This window comes from Branchiostoma lanceolatum, chromosome 1 (assembly GCF_035083965.1).
Source record: "Branchiostoma lanceolatum isolate klBraLanc5 chromosome 1, klBraLanc5.hap2, whole genome shotgun sequence".
NCBI classification, from domain to species: domain Eukaryota; kingdom Metazoa; phylum Chordata; class Leptocardii; order Amphioxiformes; family Branchiostomatidae; genus Branchiostoma; species Branchiostoma lanceolatum.
Genome location: NC_089722.1, coordinates 40,167,847 through 40,190,381, shown reverse-complemented (window position 1 = coordinate 40,190,381; position 22,535 = coordinate 40,167,847). Strand labels below are relative to the sequence as shown.

The following is a 22,535-nucleotide window of genomic DNA, read 5'->3' as shown; positions in this document are numbered from 1 at the left end:
CCGCTGGTGGCCAAACTCCATATATATATTCCTATAGCTGGCGTATAGTCTGGTAGAGACTAGCATTGGCTAACCGACGCCATATAACGCGTCCGGGAAGTAGAACGTACGTGTGAGCACACATGTTATCACACATTGTCTGTCCTTTTCTTTTAATTACATTTCAGCATGCAATATACCGTCTGTCATTAGATGGCAGACCCTGAACAACCATTTGATTTTACATTTTTTTCCCTGTTGATTCATTTTCAGCCCAGACAAGAAAATGGTTCTGAGAAAAAGAAAGTGGGTAAATATTCAAACGTTCCAGACAATTTTGTAGAAACTTTTGAATATATGTATAGCACATGTGGTACGCACGCCACACTCGGATATGGATATGTAACGTCAGAGGCCCGGTTTACACAAGTGGTGCTTGGATCTGCGTGTGCCAGAGACTAGTGTAAATGCAAAAATGTTCGCGGGGATTTATTTTCCCGGTAGAGAGAAAATAGAGTGCTCACGATGGTTTTGAGTTCGCGTTGGAAACAATAGTAGTGCTACAGTCACACAGTGGAACGACTTTTCGCTGTGGTCTTAAGTTCTCGATAAAGAGTTCACCCCCCAAAACTGTGAACATAAAACCACCGCGAACATTTCTACATTTACAGTATTTTATAGTGAATTATGTATATATGGATACCACCTCTGGTACATACGCACGTGTAATATGACACGCTACACTCGTATATGGACATGCAAAGTTCAGAGACGATTTTGTAGTAGATTATGAATATATGGATCCAGCTGTAATACACACGTGTTGAAGGGCACGCTCTACACGTGCAACACGTGAGTTACTAAAAGCCCCCTCTCACTGGACCCACGGCACGCTGGCGGCGCCGATGCGTCCTAAACTAGATTTGTGTTACCCTTGATTTTATAATGGGAATATCATTCAAAACGTGCAAGTATGACTAAAAAGACAACAAAACATACAAAGCTTAAAAAGATTCGTTTTTTGTCGATTGAGTGCTTTGTCTTATCGATCGACCGCAGCGACGCCGCCAGCGTGCCGCGGCTCCAGTGAGAGGGGGGCTTTAGTCCACTACTATTTGCCTACGTTAGTTTTTTTTTTTAGTTACTAAGCTTTAGAAGAATAGTGCGTGAGGAAAAGTACCTAGGAATGTCTGCAAGTGCTAACTAAATAGTTTTTAAGGTTTTCGAAATAACTTTTCTGAGACCTGCAAACTGTTTGTTTTTTGTCCGAATTTTACTTATTTAGTGTGTTGTTTCATAAGACACTAAAAAGTAGGCGTCTATATCTAAATTTGGTCTTGGCAAAATGGCTTGCAAAATATCAAATTAAAAGAAAAAGAAATGCATATTTTCTTGATGTTTCATTTCATCATGAGCGTGTATGTCTTTTATATACCTCAAGGTGTTTCTTTTTAAAAATAAGGCTAAAACAAAACAAAACACCCCCATGTGTCGAATGCTCGTGTCCAATCGTCTACGTCAAAGCTCCGCTTGACAAGATAGGTCCAGACAAATCAACAGGCGGTTGTGTAAGCGATCCACATGTGCGTGTCGCTACCAGCATTTTCAGGACCCTTACAGTAGAACACTAGCGTGCGACTTCGCAGGAGAACCCAGCCATGGATGTCCCGACAGAGATGCCGTACGGAGTGGAGGATGATGCGGACGAGGGCGGGTGGCAATGGGCGCAGACGGACAAGAACGGCTTCCACAAATACGACCACCTCATCGTGGGACTCTATCTGTTTGTCATCGGTGAGAAACGCGCGCCATTTACTTATCTCTACCTCTCCAGTCTCTCCAGCATATGTAGGGCAATGCATAATGGCAAACGTTTTTTTTTTCTGGATAGTTCTGCAAAGGATCCTGTCCCTTTTTCCTGTATAATTTGTTCTATTTCATTTTCTATTTCTTTTGACTGACGTCAAATTCAAATCTTTCATACAACGTAGATTTCATGCGTCAACAGGTCCGCGGTTCTCGGAATTGTTTGGTCAGGTCCAGGAGCTTAGATATGCTAACAGCGTGAAAAAAAACGACGCGAAATATGTATGAAGTACAAAACAAAAAACAAAAATAAGACCTGTTTGGAATAGCAAGGCCCTGTCACGTACAACATACGGTAGATTGACACCGATGTAGGGACATTATCAGCGTGCCGTAAAAGAAAAAATAGCCTGTTTTGTAACGTAAAAGGCTGTCTTAGGTTCTTACTGAAGGATGACAATCAATTCTTTTAAAGACTACTTCAAGACATCCTAAATTGTCTTAACCTTATTAACATACCTATTCAGAGTTTTGGTATAAAACCTGGTGTTCTCGGTCCTACCGTTAGTCACTGACGAAAGACAGTGGATGCATATGCTGTCTGAAACGTCTGACTCTTTCAAAATTTCATCCAGTTGCTTGAGTAATTATTTTTGGCGATGACAATCAATGTCTTTACGTTATGGCAGAGAATCACACGACAAAAATCGCATTTCAAAATCACACCACAAAAATCGTACGAAATTTTGTATGTTTGTTGTTCAAGGAGGTATGGAACTACGAGCTTACTATTTTACTTCTTCTGGCCAAGTCATGCGCATTGTGCTTTGTGGATCATACACGCGTATACAGCCATCACTTTTGTTATTTTACGCTGTAGGAAATACTTTGTTTGGGCGTCAAAACAAAATGATCCACTAGGTCAGTAGCCTCTGTTGCAGACTCCCTCCGGCTGTATTTCTACCACGTCGCCCCTTCATTTTTCTCTGCTGACCTAGTAGAAGCAGCAAGACAAAAAATGTAATAACAACACGGCAACTTAAAAGGAAAAAGCCGGAGGGAATCTGCAACGGAGGCTAAAAGCCGTGGCCCTAATGCTAGCGTACCTTAATTTGTACAGACTCGCGAGTGTTATTCCTTCGCCCTAATGTTAGTACCGTTGGTAACTAGGCTGAGCAGAGCGCTATCGAAATTTGTCTGTTTGCAGAGACTAATTTTAAAGCAATTCTTCCAAAGGCAACATTGTTACATTTTTCTACCTCCCTGTTATATATGGAGAGCCATTTGTAATAGAAGTCACATTTCAAAATCGGCGGGCAGTTTGCGGAAACGAAAAGAATGATATAAAAGACACACAAAAGTAAAAAAGAGAAAACTCAAAAGCATGATTTGTATATACATTTCTTGATATCATGTTTACTTTTCGTCCCCACAAACAGTCCTGCCGGGCCCCGGTTTGGAGATATGGCCCTAGCAAAACCGGGGAACTTGACAAATGTAACGATTTAGCCTTCCCACATCTGCTTGATGATTAGGATACGGTATGCTACGCTAGTGGCTGTTGTGTGCGGCACACATTCACAGGAAGTGCGTATTTTAAGAGACCACTAATCACCATTCCCAGGGCTGACAATTACCGCACCGATCCCTCTCCCATGGAAGCACCGATGAATAGCAGCGCGATGCGTGTAAGGATATCAATGATCTAATTATGATTGACCTAACAGTGTCACAAACAGTGTTCCGATCATGATGTATGTTTCATTGAAGCGAACTGGACAGATTTTCACCATAACACCGGTGCCACCGTTTCACTAAGGCCCAATTTACACGCACGTTTGTGAGTCGACTTGGAGTCGACTCAGGACTGTGCAAGGACAACCCTATGCCACTCAAGTAGGGTTTTCTAGTAGGAAGGCTCACACAGATCCCGAGTCGACTACGAGGTACTAAATGCTGCAACCGCGCTGCGACTGCTGAGCGACAAAAAGATATGACAGATCGTTCGACGAATTTCGTAGATTAAGCGCTTTAAAAAATATATTTTGCGTGTTTTGTTGAAATCAGCAACATGTCTTGCAGCATGTTTCAATTATGAAATTAAGGGTCACACAAATCCAATCAATTTTGATCGTTGTACGGCTGCCCGACGATCGTCCTTTTAATGGGGCTCTTGTGAAGCCTCCAACAGGCCTTTCTATGGGGGTATAGATCGTAGCCTCTACCAGGCTCCACAAGCGGATGGAAAAATAGCAGAAATCGGCCAAATAGGTCGAAAATTGTCACTCCCTTAGCGGATTAATTTCTCTGGCATGTTATCCGTCTGTTTGGCCAATTTCTACAATTTTTCCATCGACCTGTGGAGCCTGGTAGATGCTATACGGATCGTAGAATTTGGCAAAATTGGGAATGATCGGCTAGGATAGTCAGTCCACAGGAAGGTTAAAGCTGCACTATGTAACATTTTGGCGCAAAAATTGAAAATATTCTTGTGAACAAATCCTAATACAAATGACATGGACAACCACTTTTCAGCATATTTTCATCATTAATTCGTCTATTTCTGGCATGTATGGTGTTTTTAACTGTACAAAAATAAGCTGCAAACGTCTGTGACACCACCTCAACCTAAGAGCCTAATGTTTGTAAACAACAACTTCCTGCACGCTGGCAGGACCCCTGGGTAGGCTAATTACTTAGCGACACTTCAGTGGATCTAGATAACAGCTGATGTTATGAAGATCATCTTCTTCAAAAACACTCATTATCTTTTTGAATGAGGATAAAATATGTTAGCCAAGTTTGTAGGGAACTGATAAAGCGGATTTTCCCCGTTCAAAACTGCTAGAACTCTGATAAGGACGTTTGGCAGAAACTGTGGTGAACTGTAATCAGGCACCCCACTGGGCAGTCAGTGGGGTGATAAGTCTGTGTAGCCACACTGCCAACTGGCTTTGAAAGTTCAGTTTTTAAACTGGTTTACTAGTATATGGTGCAATGATGTTGAAACATTCCTTCCTGAATACTGGTATGTCATTCTACAATGTTTAATCGACATACTATGTAAAGAAATGGTAGAAAAATTGACTTTCTGTATTGACCAAATCTTACATAGTGCAGCATTTCTCCCTCCTGCGGAAGGCCAATGAAACCCTATAGTAGCCAAACCCCCATGGTAAAATCATTCTGCCTACAGCCAGCGTAGTTAGTCTTTGTGAATCAACACGCACCGCGTCTATGACGTCACATATTGGTCCTTATTCTTTCTTGCCTTTGATACCCACGTCCTTGATGACGACGATTCTGGCATGTTGATAAAGTCGTGTAAAGTGCCTTTCCTGAGGGCACAAAGTCGGTGACATGGCAGGATTAGTTCTGAGGGACCACTCAGTTCTGAGCTGAACACGATGTCATTGCGCCACACGACCTTGTCACTGTTATTCACTAGTCTGAGTACCATCCTCTGAAATGACCGCTGGCTCAATGCTTTTCGCTTGCTAGTTAGCAAGCGAAAAGCATTGAGCCAGCGGTCACTACAGAGGATAGGTTGCAAGTGAAAAGCATTGAGCCAGCGGTCACTACAGAGGATGGGTAGCAAGCGAAAAGCATTGAGCCAGCGGTCACTACAGAGGATGGGTTGCAAGTGAAAAGCATTGAGCCAACGGTCACTACAGAGGATGGGTAGCAAGTGAAAAGCATTGAGCCAACGGTCACTACAAAGGATGGGTAGCAATCAAAAAGCATTGCGCCAACGGTCATAGCAATCAAAAAGCATTGCGCCAACGGTCACTACAGAGGATGGGTAGCAATCAAAAAGCATTGAGCCAACGGTCACTACAGAGGATGGGTAGCAATCAAAAAGCATTGCGCCAACGGTCACTACAGAGGATGGGTAGCAATCAAAAAGCATTGAGCCAACGGTCACTACAGAGGATGGGTAGCAATCAAAAAGCATTGCGCCAACTGTCATCACGCGTCAATCAAATCCCAAGCACACGTGCACGGCAGTCACATTGGGTGTTGCCTTGGATCCACGTGACAGCGCTTATTGTCTGTATGTTTCAAGGTAGCGCGAACGGCATCAGGGGGTAATCTTCTTTTTTTTTTTAATTTGCTTTTCGACAAGGAGACAAGGACAAAGGCTGGATTTACATACTGCAGGGATCGAAAGTCTTTTTTGGGAAATAAGTGCACTGGTGCACCAAACCAAAAAAAAAAGGTGCATGGAAAAAAGTTTGGGTGCACCACATAAAATGAAGTTGAATGTCAGCAAAACATAAGTTTGATGCTACTGCCTCTCTTGAAAATTTCAATCTGTAATTCTATCCAGATTTCGAATTTCAACAAAGCAATACATCAAAATAAGTACAACAACAGGTTAAATTGCTTTTTCGGATACTTCTGTATGCTAGTGTACAAAATAACCCTTACCTTATAGAGTACAAAAATATCTAGGAGCACTGGTGCACATCTCCAATTTTGGGTGCACACAGGTGCACGTGCACCCGCCGTTTCGAGCCCTGATACGAGTTTTCAAGTACCCTCGGAGCACGCTCGAATGCGTGTCTAAACCCAACTAATGTGGCACTGCCCTCAATTGTATAGCTCACGTGGAAATCATTTTTCTTATTTGCTTTTCGACGGAGACAAGGACAACGTGGCACTGCACTCAGGTATATAACTTATCAGTGACACATAAAGAGACAGAGAATACTAAGCTTGATAAGGTAGTCCCATAGCCTTTTTGAGGCCGTATGTGGCAGTGCATACCATTTTACCTCCCCAACATTAGTTAGGTACTCATTTTAAAACATGGGTGGAGTGAGGGAAGTCGTGTAAAGTGCTTGTCAATATCGGTGGCAAGTCAGGGATTCGAACCCAGAACCTCTGGGTTCTAGATCAAATACCCTCACCGTTGCGCCACCCCAACACAACGGCAACCCTTCATCGCATTAGCCTGAGTACCAGCCTCCGTAGTGACCGCTGGCTCAAAAAAATTCTCTTGCTAACCACGTGGTTAGCAGGCGAATTTTTTTGAGCCAGCGGTCACTACGGAGGCTGGTACTCAGGCTATCATCGCATGGTGTGAAAAAAAAAATCACTGATACAACACAGCTTAATTTAGAATTGGTCAAATCATTTTATTTCCTTTTATTTGTATTGGCTACACCGTGAAAGCTTCCTCCAACATATGTCAAACTGGTAAAGAAAGAGACTCAACACGTAAAATTGTTTTCCCAATGCAGTGATTTTTGATCTTCTCATGTGCGGGTCACTTGCAGTTCTATCATAATCAAAGATAAAAGATACGCCGGTACCGAGAATATCAGATTACACAGCATGTGTATAGAATGGATTACTTTCTAAATTGCAAAAATAGGTCGAGCAACACAGAAATGCGTTACAAACATTAATTTCCTTGTCTGGAACGCACGAAAAATGTCTCTTGACAATTCGTCCGACATGTATGGACAGTCTAGTGTGATCAATCACGTTACTCGTGTTATATACCGTCTAGTAGCAGCAAGGGCTGTTGACTTCTGAATCTAAAGGTTTTGGGTTTGAATTCTTCCCTGGCCCAAAAGCAGGCCATTAGGAAAGGCACTTAACACATATTTCCTTACTCGATTCAGTTGAAAATGAGTACCAAGCTAGTTATGTAAGGGGTGTCTTCTCGGATGGGACGTAAAGCTGGCGGTCCCGTGTTTGAGGAGAGCCACACCTCGAGCACGTTAAAGAATCCACCACATTTACCGAAAAGAGAAGGTGCCCTTTTCTGTGTGAGCGGATCGAAAATTGTACTTTACAGTCTGGTCTTCGGGTTGACATCTTGAATAGGTGATATTCACCTGCTTTGTCAATCCTTCCACAGATGACATAAAACGTTTATTTTCAATAAAAAGTATTTCACTTTAATCTGTAGATATCAAAAACATTGTATAGAGACTCATACTCCCGTCGTCACCAAGAGCAATGGGAGGTTACCCAAGCTAGTGATTCTTGGCAATCATAACATGCGCGGTTTCATTTAGATAATAAAGACGCGTTTCTGCTCTCCAATGCATTCATCTGTTAAAAGGAAATTAACCGCAAAGTGATGGTGTCAGTATTCCCTCTGGAGTGGCTGTGTGTTAGTAGGAGCTCTTCTCTCTGTCCATGATTGGTTACCCTGCGTGTCAATTATAAACCGACTTAATTTGTTTATTGGTAAAAGGCGGTTAGACCGGTGCAACGGCCTACCTAATGGGTAGAGTGTTTGCCTTGCATACGGTATGTCGTGAGTTCGAGCCCCGGCCGAGCCATACCAAAGACTGGTACATACTGCTTTCTCTGCTTAGCACTCAGCATTTGGAAAAGAGTATGGTAGTTATACACACACTGCTGTAGTGACTTGCACAACGTCGTGTGGCCCAAGGGCTGCCGAAACGGAGATGGGCGCCGCCCTATGCACCATCTGGCGCGGGAAGTTGAAGGAGAGGGATGGGCTCCGCCTTCCTATACCATGTCCTAGACACAGCGGATAAATAGCCACTGCCCCTACGGCCACATAGAGGCTATGGGACTACCTTTTTAAACGCCTTTTCTGTATTCACTCGACCATTTGAAGTACGTCGACATGGCATCTAATTGGCAGCACAGGTCTTCGGCCTCACGACTCGGCGCTGTTAGGAGGTCTGAGAGGTTAACAGCGGTCAATCCGCGTCCTTTTGAGGGTTGGCTGATCGGATTACGTGCTCGCGTGCGGCAGGATTTGTACAGGATCATCAGGCTACAGTATGGAGATAGATCTAAAGCTGTGCCTCGTCTGATGTTCTCCAAGGAGAGAGAGCTTTTTGAAATTCACCCTGTTAAGATGTGGGATGATATGACTTTTTTCATCCAGACTTCACACTATATTTCATATAATGAATGAATGATCATACATATAGCTGGGGGTGGTGGTGGTAGAGGCTGCTTTTTCTCGCCTTTATGCTTTTGCACATGTTTACATAGAAAAGGACTCCCTGGAGAGAGGCTTGTCTCTAAATTGGTCTGAATCTGACGTCATAGATGACCTTTGACGTCATCGTGACGTAAGTGATCTCCAACTCAGCGCACGTGCCTTCCTGTCACGTTTTGCGTACACGAAGGTCATCCTGGTCACGGCACGTTTTCAAGACGTTCCTCTCCTCATATCGCCAGCTAATGGCTTTTTTTCCTTTTTATTTGGCTTAAGTATAGACTGAGACAGCTATCATCATCATCATCACCATCAGACTGAGACAAGGAGAATGTGGTACTGCACTCAAGTTTATAACTTATTTTGACATTGCTCAAAACAAAGAGCAACAAGGTCACATACTATATCAGAGAGCCTCAAATTTACCTTGATCTTAGTCTTCCCATGACCTACCCGCATATAAAATATCATTGTAATCCATCCACATTTTTTTTAGTTATGCTGACTACAATATTCGGAAACGCAAACAAACAAACAGACAGGCGGACACACATACACATCCAAAAATATGTCTCCATTTTCCATGGAGATAATAAACGCAATGAATTAAACAATAATGATAACAGTGATAGTATTGAACAATAACATGGTGCCTATCCCTCTAAGTCATGGAATCTTGTGGCTTCTATATCGGCTTGCTGAACGTGTACATCAGATCAGTCCAACAGAGCTGTATTTCAACATGAATATTCAGCCGGACGCCCTACATTTGTTCGATGTTTATTTCAGTCGCATGACCCATATACTAGAGACAAACAGAATCAGAAAGGCCATCAAATATTTCAACATGACGGTATATCTAGCTGACGCCCTGAATTTATTAATCCCCTATTTCAAGCGCATGACTCAGATACGAAAGACAAGCATAAGAAATGAAATAATTCGTTAAAAAAATAAAATATGCAAAATACAAAACCGTAGTCTGTTGTCAGACACGATCCAAGATGACCTCACGTAGTAAGCAAACATGTGAGTAAAAGTCACGTGTCTCGTGCGAACGAGTCAGGAAGCTGAGAAGGACTGGGAGAGCCAGTCGAAAATTCTTTTGATCAGATTTCCTTGAATTTGATAAATGGTTTAATCCTTCATGATGCATTTTGCCAACTTAGACGAACTTTCCTTTCATGGCTTTCTCAAAGCCCTATTCCTGCTGAGCCCGAAGGTCGAGTGTCAGTTTGCACATGCTTGTTCTGTATGATAGTCCTGACAATTGCTGGGTTGAGGGTATTTCTAGAATGTGTACGTTGCACCCGCGCGGTAGTTGTAAAGTAAAGTAACTAGAAATGAGTAACATCAAACTAGTCACCTTTGTTTCAAAGGTGTCTGGGCACTTCAGCAGTGGGGGTATATTTTTGCTCAGGAGATCCAGCAGGACAAGGGTTAACCTTGACACTCAAGCCGCTCAAGACTATTTCATAGCAACCAAACGTTTTTAGTTATTTTTGTTCTTTTGCTTCCCTTTCCGCTGGGGGGGGGGAGTGGTCGGACTCACGTTCAACTAGCTTTTCCTGTCATTCATGTTTCAGTGTGCTGTCAAACATTTTATTTTCCATAATGTACAAGTGACTGCTATGGTATAAGTTGTGCACAACTTGGGTAGGCCGCCACTTTGTCTTTGTTCCTTTTTAAAAATCCTTCTTTGAATGAAAAAATAAAAAAATGAAAAACCTTGACACTTGCTCTCCAGGGATCATCGGAACCGTTGAAAACGGCGTTACCCTGGCAACCTTCACGAAGTTCCGCTCGCTGAGGTCGCCCACCACCATGCTGCTCGTGCACCTGGCCATCGCAGACCTGGGCATCTGCATCTTCGGCTACCCGTTCTCCGGGGCCTCCAGTCTCAGGGTACGGCAGGAGATTGTCTCTCTAGCACACATTACTACTACAACAATTACTACTACTATTACTACTAATACTACTACTACTACTACTACTACTACTACTACTACTACTACTACTACTACTTCTACTACTACTGCTACTACTGCTGCTACTACTACTACTCGAGTAGTACTACTACTACTACAGTAACTACTACTATTACTATTATTACTACTAGTGCTACTACTGGAACCACTACTACAACTACAGTACTACTGCTACTACTAATGCTTCTACTACTACTTCTAATATCAACACTACTACATTGCTGCGATTTTGAATAACCTTTTAAGGAATAATTGCTGGTCATCAGCTGTGCATTTATCACTCGTTTCTGTATAAACGAATCCAGCGTTAGATTCAATATCTAACATCGGTTTCCGCTTCATTTCGTAAGTATCTTAAGACTAAGATTAACTAATAAATCTAAACTTGAATCATTTTGAGTCTCAGCAGCATGTTTAAGTTGTATGAAAAAATACATCGCAAAACTCATTTTGGCACCGTTACGTCGACTCAAAAACGCGTGTGGAAACCGGGCCATAGTCTTTTGGTATTTTCTTCTGTGAGCTATATACATGTACTCCTAATAGATGTTAACTATGTGGGCTAGAAGTCTACAGATGTCAGACAAACACTTGAGCTACGGTTCAATGTAACGCAAGTAGCGACTTTACGCGGAACCTCTCTATGAATAGAGCACTTCAATATAGCTTATAGCCATAGAAGCCTCAATTGCACACGGATGAGTGCAGCTACTGCCGGCAAGTGAATGATTCAAGCCGCCCTCTTACTGGACCTACGACACGCTGGCGGCGTCGCTACGTCCTAAACTGGATTTGTGTCACCCTTGACTTTATGATGGGAATATCATACAAAACGTACAAGTATGACCAAAAAAGACAACAAAAGCATAAAAGGATCGTTTTTTTGTTGTTGATGAAATTCGTTGAGTGCTTCGTCAATTCGATCGGCCGCAGCGACGCCGCCAGCGTGCCGCGGGCCCAGTGAGAGGGGGGCTTTAGTCTTTTATTAGAAAGAAAGGCAAACTAGAAATAGAATTGCCATTCATCATTTGTTATATAGTTATGTTATACCATGCGTGTCAATTATTATCCATTAGTTAATGGTAGCTTTTAGCTGAATTAATTCATGGCCAGTCGAAGCGTCGGGTTTTATAGAAATGGAATTAATTGCTTTTGCCAGGCGTAAGTGTAAATCCTACACTCCATTTAAGAGTGAATGGTAAATACAGAGGCTTGTCTCGGGCTTTGTAGAAACGCAGTCCCTGAAAGCGTATTCTATACCATGTATCATCCACGTATGAATAAAATTACTAGGATCTTAAAATGCATTTTACCGTATCGAATTTGCTTTTGAAGTCGGACTAATGGTATTACGCATTCATCCCCATGTTGTACCCAAAGGTAAAATGGTATTAAAGCCGCTTTTATAAACTGATCAACCTAGCGAATATTTGTTTTGGTGCTTTCTTTGAAGCGGAATTAATTACTTTGGCAACGTGTGCACCAAACGCCTTCATTCAAGTTAAGAGCGAATCGTAAGCAAAGAAGCTTGTCTCTGCCTCTGTAGAAAAGCAGTCCCTGAAAGCATATCTATCCATTTATCGTCCAAAGATGAACGTGCATTTTAGACTTGAGCCTGACAATATATTCTATCATTCTGTACTTTTCAAAATGAATTCTGACTCATGGTGTTTTGCATTTACGCCTTGTATTCCTCCAGTCCCACTGGCTGTTCGGGGGTCAACAAATGAACGTACTTTTTAGATATAACCCTACAGTACTCTCTATCATTCGGTATTTTTAAAATCAATTCTGACTTATATTTTTTCCATTTATCCCCTGTAATCCCCAAGTCGCACTGGCTGTTTGGGGGTCAACAAATCAAAAAATCAAATTTAACCTGACAATACATTCTATCATATTGTACTTTATTTTAATGAATTCTGGCTTTTTCCACTTACCCCTTGTATTCCCCCAGTCCCATTGGCCGTTCGGCGGTGTGGGCTGCCAGTGGTACGGCTTCAACGGGATGTTTTTCGGCATGGCTAACATCGGGCTGCTGACATGCGTGGCCGTGGACCGCTACCTCGTCATCTGTCGACAAGATCTCGGTTAGTTTTTCTTCACGTGTTTCTACGTAGTATTACGTACATTTAGACCTGGGAATAATAACCTGGTAGACGTATCAACTGCTAAGTATCTGCTTCCAGCTCAGGAAAGAACAAAAAATAGTCATGCCTTCAAATGCCAGAGGTACCAATCTAGGATTGATGTGTTCAAAAATTCGTATTTCCCCAGAACTATCGTAGAGTGGAACTCGTTGCCACTAAAGTACTACATCCTCACTAGATAGCTTTAAATAAAGTTTGCAATCAGATGTGCAAAGGTCAGGTGTAACAGGTCGTTAGGTGTTATATAACCCGCGTGCCTGTGAAGCTGTAGTATTACGCCTGTTATACAGATACAGACTATGTTAAAGCTGGCACGCACATTTAAACTGGAAAAATGCTCAATCAAATAGTAGCCATTCGCATTAAGAAATAGATGACAATCATTGCACTGTTTTTTGTTTTTTGATCGATAGTTGTGTATGTGTTACACTTCTGTACGTTTGGGACCGCATATTATATTAGTGATGTCATCTCCTGTGATTTGTACATATGTGAATAGTTTGCGTTTGGGAATGCATCTCATTATGTATAAGCAGCAAAACCTGTGCTGCATTGCTATGTGAACCGGCCAGAATTGCCTTGAAGAAGGTGACAGATGGTCACCGAAACGTCGGTGGCATAAATCCCTTGGTTGTGTAAAAATATTATTTTTTTTCAGTGATTTACCAACTATTCACGGAGTAGCCATTCTCATCACATATGCAACACATTCTTCGCATCTTTGCTAGTGATATAAAGATTAAAGATACACTACCGACTGTGAACTATGAGCTGTTCAGAAAGGCTTGTTTTAATCTAAGTGGCAAATGAATTACGAGACCTTTTAGCGTGTCAAAATGATCTGTCGTCTAGCTGTACGGCTTTTGTTATCGTCTTAACTGTAGAGCGTTTTTACGTGACGTCATAGGGACACTAACATGGAGATGGACTTGCAAATCATTAAATCGTGCGTTTTCGGGCATCAAGAGATTTTCTGGTCCCCTCAAATAACTTCCATTAAGGGCCTATATAGCTTAAAGGAAAATCTAAACAAAGGTCCTGTCCATTGACAAGCAAAACAAGGACACCAACGTTGTGGTCGCTTCATTATCAAGGGAAGCACTGAAGCGAGAACAATTTCAACATTATCTCATCACCATCCTCTCCATTTTCCCAGCGGACAAAGTAAACTACAACACGTACGGGGTGATGGCTGCACTGGGCTGGCTGTTCGCGGCCTTCTGGGCAGCACTGCCGCTCGTGGGCTGGGGAGAGTACGCCCTAGAGCCCTCAGGTTAGTACATAAACTCATCATCATCATCTTTACCCCCATATGGACCCATCAGGGGCAAAGTAGGGGGCTAGGGTGGGCAGGCCTCCAATCTGGCACGGAAGGACTCAACGGTGGGAGCCATCACAACCGTGCCAGACAGGACATTCCACTGGGGAATAGTACATGGGAAGCATGAATTTTTGTATGTGTCTGTTCTGGCGATAATAGTTTGAAATTTGAGATGGTGGCTCCCTTGGGTGTGGCCCAGGGCTGTAAACTCACTAACATAGTACTGTACTACTTGATAACAAAGCCTCCACCAGGACTTCCTTTTGGAATACGGATCGTAGAATTCGGCAAAAAGTTCAATAATTGGCCAGGAGAGTCAGTCCTCGGTAAGGTTATCAATTCCTGCAAATGAAGACCTATTGTAGCCAAACTCTCCTGTCAATTATTATCCGTATTGCCGGCGCAGCCAGTCTGGTAGAGACTATACAGAACCGTCCTGAGCGCCATACGCATTGTAAGTGTAACTTGGAAAAATGTTTCTGTGATTTTCATCATGACAATGGTAATGTTGAAGTGTATTTGATTGAACAAATCAAACAAGCTAACGGGCCTCTTAAATTTGAGCCCTTGTCCAGCTTGCAATTGGGTCGTACTTGTTGATCAGATATTGAGATCGTCAGATGTTCGCGCCCCCGGGCTAGTGTGATGTCAGCTTTTCCGGGATGAATGCTCGGTCACGGCCGGGTTCTTATTTACGGATGTGTGAACTAATCAGCAATGGGTCATACGAGTTTAGAAGTCCGCACCACCCTTGGTTTACCTAAAGACACACGCCCCCTTCATTACTTCGTGTTGTTTCTACAGGGAAGGCTTGTACATTGTACGTGTAACCCAGCATTGGTGTAACTTTGATAGTCAAATGATCTTGTAATTTTCATCATTTCACTGGCTGTGTTGCTTTTGGCATGCTTATTGGAACAAGTTAAAACAATTTTCAAACACAAGCAAATGGGTCCCGATCCACTGCCCCTGTCACACTTTCGACGAGCTTTGCCGGTATTTAATGATCCCCAGAAGATTGCCCAATCTCAGAATCGACAGAGGTTTGAGCGTATTTGTGTATAATGTACACAAGTCCCCATCACTTGGTGTTGTTTTACAGGAACGGCTTTTACATTGTAAGTGTAACTTTGATAGGCTGACAGAGGTTCGAGTGTATGTTTCGCCAGAAAATCTATCCTGTCATGTTTTAAAAAGCCCCTTCATCATTTCCTGTGGTCATTTACAGGGACGGCTTGCACATTGTAAGTGTAACTTTGATAGGCTTACCAAGGAGGTTAAAATCGGAACCTCCTTGGGCTGACAGAGGTTCGAGCGTATTTTATGTTATATGTTATGATTTTTCCTGTAATGTAAGGGCTCCCTTGGAAATCAGTTACAATGTTAAGTGAAGGGACCTCCTAAAGATAAATAAATAAATGAATGAATGAATGAATGAATGAATGAATGAACGAACGAATAAATAAATAAATAAATAAATAAATAAATAAATAAATAAATAAATAAATAAATAAATAAATAAATAAATAAATAAATAAATAAATAAATAAATAAATAAATAAATAAATCTTGTTTTACAAGTCTCCTTCATCACTTCGCGTTGTCTCTACAGGAACTGCCTGTACCATCAACTGGCGGAAGAACGACAGCCTGTTCACCTCCTACGTCACCACCTGCTTCACCCTCGGCTTCGCCCTCCCCCTGGCCGTCATGATGTTCTGCTACTTGCAGGTTTGTTAACTGTTATTATTGCAACATATAAACAGCCAAACTGTATAAGAAGACCACACTGTGTGCCTATATACAGTGGTCTTCTTAGACAGGTGGTCCTTTTAAAAACAAACAGATATACATACATTGTAGATTACACATGAGTTGCGCACTCAAGCATACTGCTTGTGTTAATGGCACCACATGACAGATCATACAATCAACAACAAATATATAACATGCAGACGTGAATGGATATATGTACAACCGGGGTAATGTAAGTAAACGAAAAATGTGCTAATGGAGGGTCAGTTACGAACAACAGAGGTCCCTATACTTAACATGAATTACATTGCTGCCTGGTGCTCCACAATGTATTGTATTGCGACAATTTCGATAAAGTTTCCATTGTTTCTATGCATGAGTCCTCGGCTAGCTGGGTTGTCAATTACTACCTGTCGTATAGCACTGAGCGAGATGGAGACTACAATAATGGTCTGTATTTGCATAGGGAAAATACAATTCTTATCATGATATGAAACGTTGTACTTTCTGCAGGCCAGCTGGTTCGTGAGTAAGGTTCTGAAGGGAGACATCTCCGGGGACCTGACCTTCCCTGTCGCTTCGAACGTCGACTGGGAGTATCAGAACCACTTCTCAAAGGTACGTCTTATAAATCAGACCACAAACACACGGGTTACGCTGACATAGTCATCCTGAGCTTCGTGTGAAGCTTACTGGAGACCTGACCTTCCTTGTCGCTGCTAACGTCGACTCAGGGGAATACCAAAACCACTTCTCAAAGGTAACCTCCATTAAGGTATAAAACAGGCATGCCGCATCGATATTTCAACAACACCAAAAAATTAGAAAAAAATGACTATTTGATTTGGTAGATATGTAGCTCTGTTTTCGTTATCTGGCGTCATTTTCCCACAATGTGTTGCTTTTTGACAACAAAATTCAGGGGCAAAGTTGTAGTTTCCAACGTCCGCCGGGTTACATAGACCCGCCACTTGGAAAATCAGTGTGTTTAAGAGATCTCTATTACAGCACCCCCAGGTACATTGTATGCGCAGTTAAGATATACAGGAGTGCATTATACTGGCGGACGTTGGGTTCCAGATCTGTTTGGACATATCTGTTTAGGGTGGTGGAATCATGTACCCTGGACTGGTTAGTAGATGTTACATATTTATCTGTGAAGATAGTAAATAGCTTTGGAGTGGTAGATAGCAATGATCGTGCACCGGAAGAAGCGGCATAGGTTGTCTAGCAGCTTGTTCTGGCACTGGAAGGGCGTTTTTGTTAAAAGTTTTGAAAGATGATACACTGGTAGATAGCTATGATTGTGCACCGGAAGACGTGGCATAGGTCTAGCAGCTTATTCTGCAACTGTATGGACGTTTTTGTTAAAACGTTTGAAAGATGATACCCTGAAACTAAGAGGGAGTTGACGCATGAACGTTTCCATTCCTCAGAAATGCTAGACCTGCTCACAAATGCATGGGCGCCTGCTTGCTCATTTGCATTTAGATGAAACAGTCAACTAAACTCAGCAAAGAATGGTAGACTATGAACCTACCCACAAGACGTTTAATTGATAGCTATGTCTTCAATCCAATGAAACATTTAATAGTAGGTTATTTCGGCAGTATTGGTTTCACTGTGTGGATCCTGATACCTTCACAGTGCAGGAAATGTATTTTTCAGGTCATATTTTGAAAAGGGTACATAACCATAGATGACAATCACAACGTGTATGTTGGTTCGTTAATGAAGGTTAGACATCCAGGTACCAATAAGATACGCCAAATAGCAGTTACTCAAGCAACTGGATATGATCTTGGAAACGGCCAGACGCAATGACCTAAAAAAAAACTGCTGTTCGAAATCTTGCTCAGTGTCATTGACGAAAAATAGTGGATGCTTCTTGAAATGTCTGATCGTTTCCAACATCATATCCAGTTTGAGCAACTGCTACTTGGCGTGTGTAAGTTGGTTGATTGATTGAAATCACACATTGCGAAATTGCAAGGCGTCAGACGGTCTACGAAACGTCGGATCTTTAAATATATGGATGCAAATAAAGGTAGGTACTAGGTAAATAAAGAACTTTGTTATTCAGTCATTTACCAACTTGATTAAATTATTCGCGGGCGCCGTTATAGGGTCCTTTCATGAATAATTCCATCAGGTCGGAAAATCAACGGATAACTCTGGATACGTTTGACACGGAATTGTTAGCTGGGACACCTAGCTGCAGTGTAATTGACTTGATTTGATTTATTCGACTTTGGAAAAGTACAGCCAGTGTGAAACTTCTAGTTTTGAGAACCCGCCAGTATCGCCCTGAGAATGGTGCCAGACGGGCAACGAAACTTCGGCTGTCTTTTTTTTTACTTATTAATACAAATCATATAATTATAACAGCGACTCTACTCCCTTGGTCAGAAACATCATGAGACTAGCTCAACTGCTGACTATGAGTGAGTACTAACTAACCCAATAGAAGAAGCACCGGGGTTTACGGAGGCTGCTCGGAAAATTTCCTACCCCATATAGCTGTTAGTGTAAATATCTTGGTTGCGAAGACACTAGAATGACATTCAAGCGCTTTATGTTAAAAAAAAAAAACACAAGAAAACATTCAGGTGTTCTTCTATCCCTTTAGATATGCCTGGCCACGGTGGCGGCGTTTGTGGTTGATTAGACGCCATGCTCCGTACTGTTCCTCTTCGTTTAGGATGCATTGTTGATAACCTTGATGAACTGTTTCAAGTGCATTGTACATCAGACATGTTTGAACTTTTAGAAACGACCCCCCCCCCCCGACCTTTTATAAAGTTTAACCTTCTATCCCCCTAGATGTGCCTGGCCATGGTGGCAGCGTTTGTGGTTGCCTGGACGCCGTACTCCGTCCTGTTCCTCTTCGCCGCCTTCGGGGACCCTGCGGACATCCCCGGCTGGATCACCCTGCTGCCCCCGCTGATCGCCAAGTCCTCGGCCCTCTACAACCCCATCATCTACATCATCGCCAACCGCCGGTTCCGCAGCGCCATCTGCTCCATGCTGAAGGGCCAGGATCCGGACGAGGAGGATCCCAACATGGCCATGAGCCATGACGAACACAGGTAAGGTCCGCTTTGATACTTATAAGTCCTTCCGTAGATTCGAGTACGCATGTGCAGTGTCAAAAGTGAAGGCCCCTGCCTTGTAGACAGTTCTCGTCTCGATATTGTCTCGATTTGCATAACAATGTCTGGACGGGTTTTGTTTACGTCTCAAGGGCCTTCACCTTTGACACTGCACATGCGTACTCGAGTGCGTACGAATGGGCTAATAAGGTCGTTCACGATTCCAAGTACACATGTGCTTAAAAAGATCACGTCTAGACATTGTTATGCAATCGAGATAATGGTCGAGAAGACAACTGTTTACAAGTCAGGGGCCTTCACGTTTGACAGTGCACATTCGTACTCGGAATCGTGAGCGATCTTATTTTTGTCACTGGCTAAAGGCAGCGGGTGCTACCTGTAACGTCTGCTGAATTTGTTTTCAAAATCTAACCAGTTGCATGAATTGAGTAACTGCGTATTACAGGTGCATTGTATATCAGATATTTTTTCAATGTATAAAAAAATTTTTCAAGACGATAAAGCTTAATGATTTAAGCTACATACTATTAGGTAATTCTGAAAATCATTCATGTCGCGGTAAAAATAATGCAACCATGGTGATTAAGATATTGACTGTAATATCCAATCATTTAGTCAAGTCGGTAACTTTGTATTGTTCTGATTTCAGGGTAACCACGATTGAAGACACCGACAAGGAGACGGTTGCTATGCACATGTTAAACACCATTACCTAAAACACACAACACTGACGTCATCGCTATGTACGCCGCCATATTGGTGCCTACATTTGCATTTCCGTGAATCGTACCTCAAACGTTTTAGGCATTTAAAGATCTAGATCTTCTGACCTCTCAAATAATCACTATTATATCACATCACATCACATAAGGAAGAGGACCCTTTCAAATAAACTAATAAAACACAAAAACACTGAAGCTACAATCCACCGAAATGCAAATAGGGCCACCATCATGGCGGTAACACCCTGCCTGCCTCAATGATATGGAAAGTGACAAGTATTTTTTTCTGAATGTGTGATCATACAAGCGGACGTAATGAAAATGACATATTGAGGTTGTCCGTAATACATGTATTGAATAGCACTTTCAAGGAGGGTTCCCTTGTTATCAAATTTTAGCATATCGAGACTAAGATTACAAAGTTTCTTGTGTACCGGGAGTCCGGGACTACCTAGCAGGTCGGGTTACCTGTAGAATTTTAGCATGGTGTGGTTACTCCTAAGTAAAAAGTTCTAACCAGTTTTGTCACACCCTACCATCACACCAAATATAAAACGAATCCATCCAGCTGTTTTTGAGTTATCGTGTTGACCAACACACAGAAACACACAAAAACGCTACAGAAACTATAATTAAGGTATTGTCATTGTCTAGTAGTAAAACAGAAGGGCTTTAGCTGAAAGTAGATTACCCTTCATTGTCTAGTAGTAAAAGAGAAGGGCTTTAGCTGAAAGTAGTTTTCAAAAGTTGGTAACATTTCAAAGGTTCCTGAAACGATTCTACGATTTGTGGATTAACATTTAGAAGATATCATACAGCGCAAGGTAAGAAGGAAAAGTAAGGCCGCTCAAAAGTATTTTATTGCCAGAACATGGTTGTGCTTTCTGAAGTGCTGTTTTGTTGTATGAAGCTTTATGTTTTATGTTATTAGTTGACCTACATGATTTCACTAGTTGTGGTTAGAAGTGAATTGTAAAATTAACTGTTTAAACATAAACCGTCATGATTCGTTCGGGTAGCCTATGATAACACAATACTTAGAAAGTATTTCCAAACAAACGTTGATCACATTTGATTCAAATTTATACACCAGTCTGAGATATCTTCCCTCCAGAAAACAAGAATTGCTTCAAAAGGGACCACTAACCACTGCAAGGTATAACTGTATGCTTGCTTATTTTAGACATGTACAAACGGTGTAAAAATGTGCTATATGGTGTAGCTTGCTTGCACATTTGAGTTGTTCTGTATTGTACATTGTAATTTCATAATTATGGTATGTTATTGTGATTAATCAAGGAATATTATCATTATTCTAAGGTGATGTATAATCTAAGGTTGTGTATAGAATGACACAATAAGCCACCTCATAGTGTAGGGATTGTGGGTAAGGTCAAAGGTAAAGACCCCAAAGAGGAAAAAGCATGTCCATGCATTTGGCCAGCACTTTAGTCACTTATTACAAGTAAAGCCTTAAATTTTACCTTACAACACAATGCAACACCGCCCTCGTTAAACCAGGACCCCAATCGCTCCATCGCTCGCGAAAGGGGCCCTGGAAAAAATCCGCCACATATGGTTATGACGACGTCGCCACCAAAACAGCTTCAGCCAATCAGAGGGGTTTGCTTCCTCTCATCGGAAGCCAACGCGTAAAGAACGCTAGCAAGCCATCAACCAATCAGGTTACGTGTTACGGCTAGCTCATTAATTATTCATGAGCTACAACTGCCGTTTGTGCCAAATAAGGTCAGCTCATTAATTATTCATGAGCAAGTCTCGTCGATCTGCCATAACCATATATGCAACACATGCGCAGAGCTGTGAGGTGGTTTATTGATGAGTACAAACATGTATCTAATGGCCAGGTGCTAAAGAAGTGTTTAAAACACTGAAGCTGGTGGTTAGGGGTAACAACACAGTCCACACCAATGCCTTTAAGGTCAGACATGGAATGAAACTTGTTTCTCGTTTTGGAAAGGAAAATTAACTATGGTAGTTGGTACAATGTACATTGTAAAAATTGACGTTTTGAAAAACCAAAACCAAAAACTTATTGGGAGTACACATAAAGATAACTACAGAAAATCCAATCTTTTCTTACCTTACCCCGCTACATTCGTTCTGATTTGCTAGAAAAAAAAATTCCTGATCCAACAACAAAAGCAATGTTGCTATAAACAGAACAACAAAAAAGAAGCAACAGATATAACAAGAAGGAAAAAAAAGCTGTTACTGATGTACAAATGTACATTGTATCAAAGATTTTAACAGTATGGTAGTTTATGGTCAATAGTATTACATATTTGCTAATGTAGGTCAATTTTGATGTAAATGCTGTCACTGATAAATCAAGATTCCAACATAATAATAATGATTGTTTTTGGTCAGTAGTATTGCACCATGCAAATGTAGATCAATTTTGATCTAAAGTTTAAGCCTTGCTTTTTCTGTCCTCTAAATAAAATACAATGGTTTAAAACAATTGTCTACCTGCATTCCAATTGTTTGCACACTCTGAGTTATAGAGCATTTTCAATCGGGACATCATACATGTGCATGAAGTACAGAATCCGGGAGAGTCAACAGCTGATTATATTACACTGAACGACTTGTCACACCTAACCTTTACACATCTGACTGTAAGCATTGTTTAAAGCTATCTAATGAGGATGCCCCTGAAAAAAAAGAACATGAGTATACATAGGCACAGTTTGGATACACAAGAACTTGGTCAGTACCTTACATTTGTTACAAATAC

At 41.7% G+C, this 22,535-nt stretch overlaps 1 protein-coding gene across 1 annotated transcript; it reads left to right on the top strand.

Moving 5' to 3' along the window:
* The first annotated feature begins 1,534 nt into the window (after positions 1 to 1,534).
* On the top strand, positions 1,535 to 20,168 carry LOC136422889 (visual pigment-like receptor peropsin). Its single transcript, XM_066410808.1, has 8 exons — positions 1,535 to 1,773; positions 10,473 to 10,630; positions 12,671 to 12,803; positions 14,020 to 14,136; positions 15,797 to 15,915; positions 16,453 to 16,557; positions 18,763 to 19,028; positions 19,702 to 20,168. Exons 1-8 carry the CDS (start codon positions 1,638 to 1,640, stop codon positions 19,766 to 19,768), a joined length of 1,101 nt encoding a protein of 366 aa, XP_066266905.1. The 5' UTR covers positions 1,535 to 1,637; the 3' UTR covers positions 19,769 to 20,168.
* The last annotated feature ends 2,367 nt before the right edge of the window (positions 20,169 to 22,535 follow it).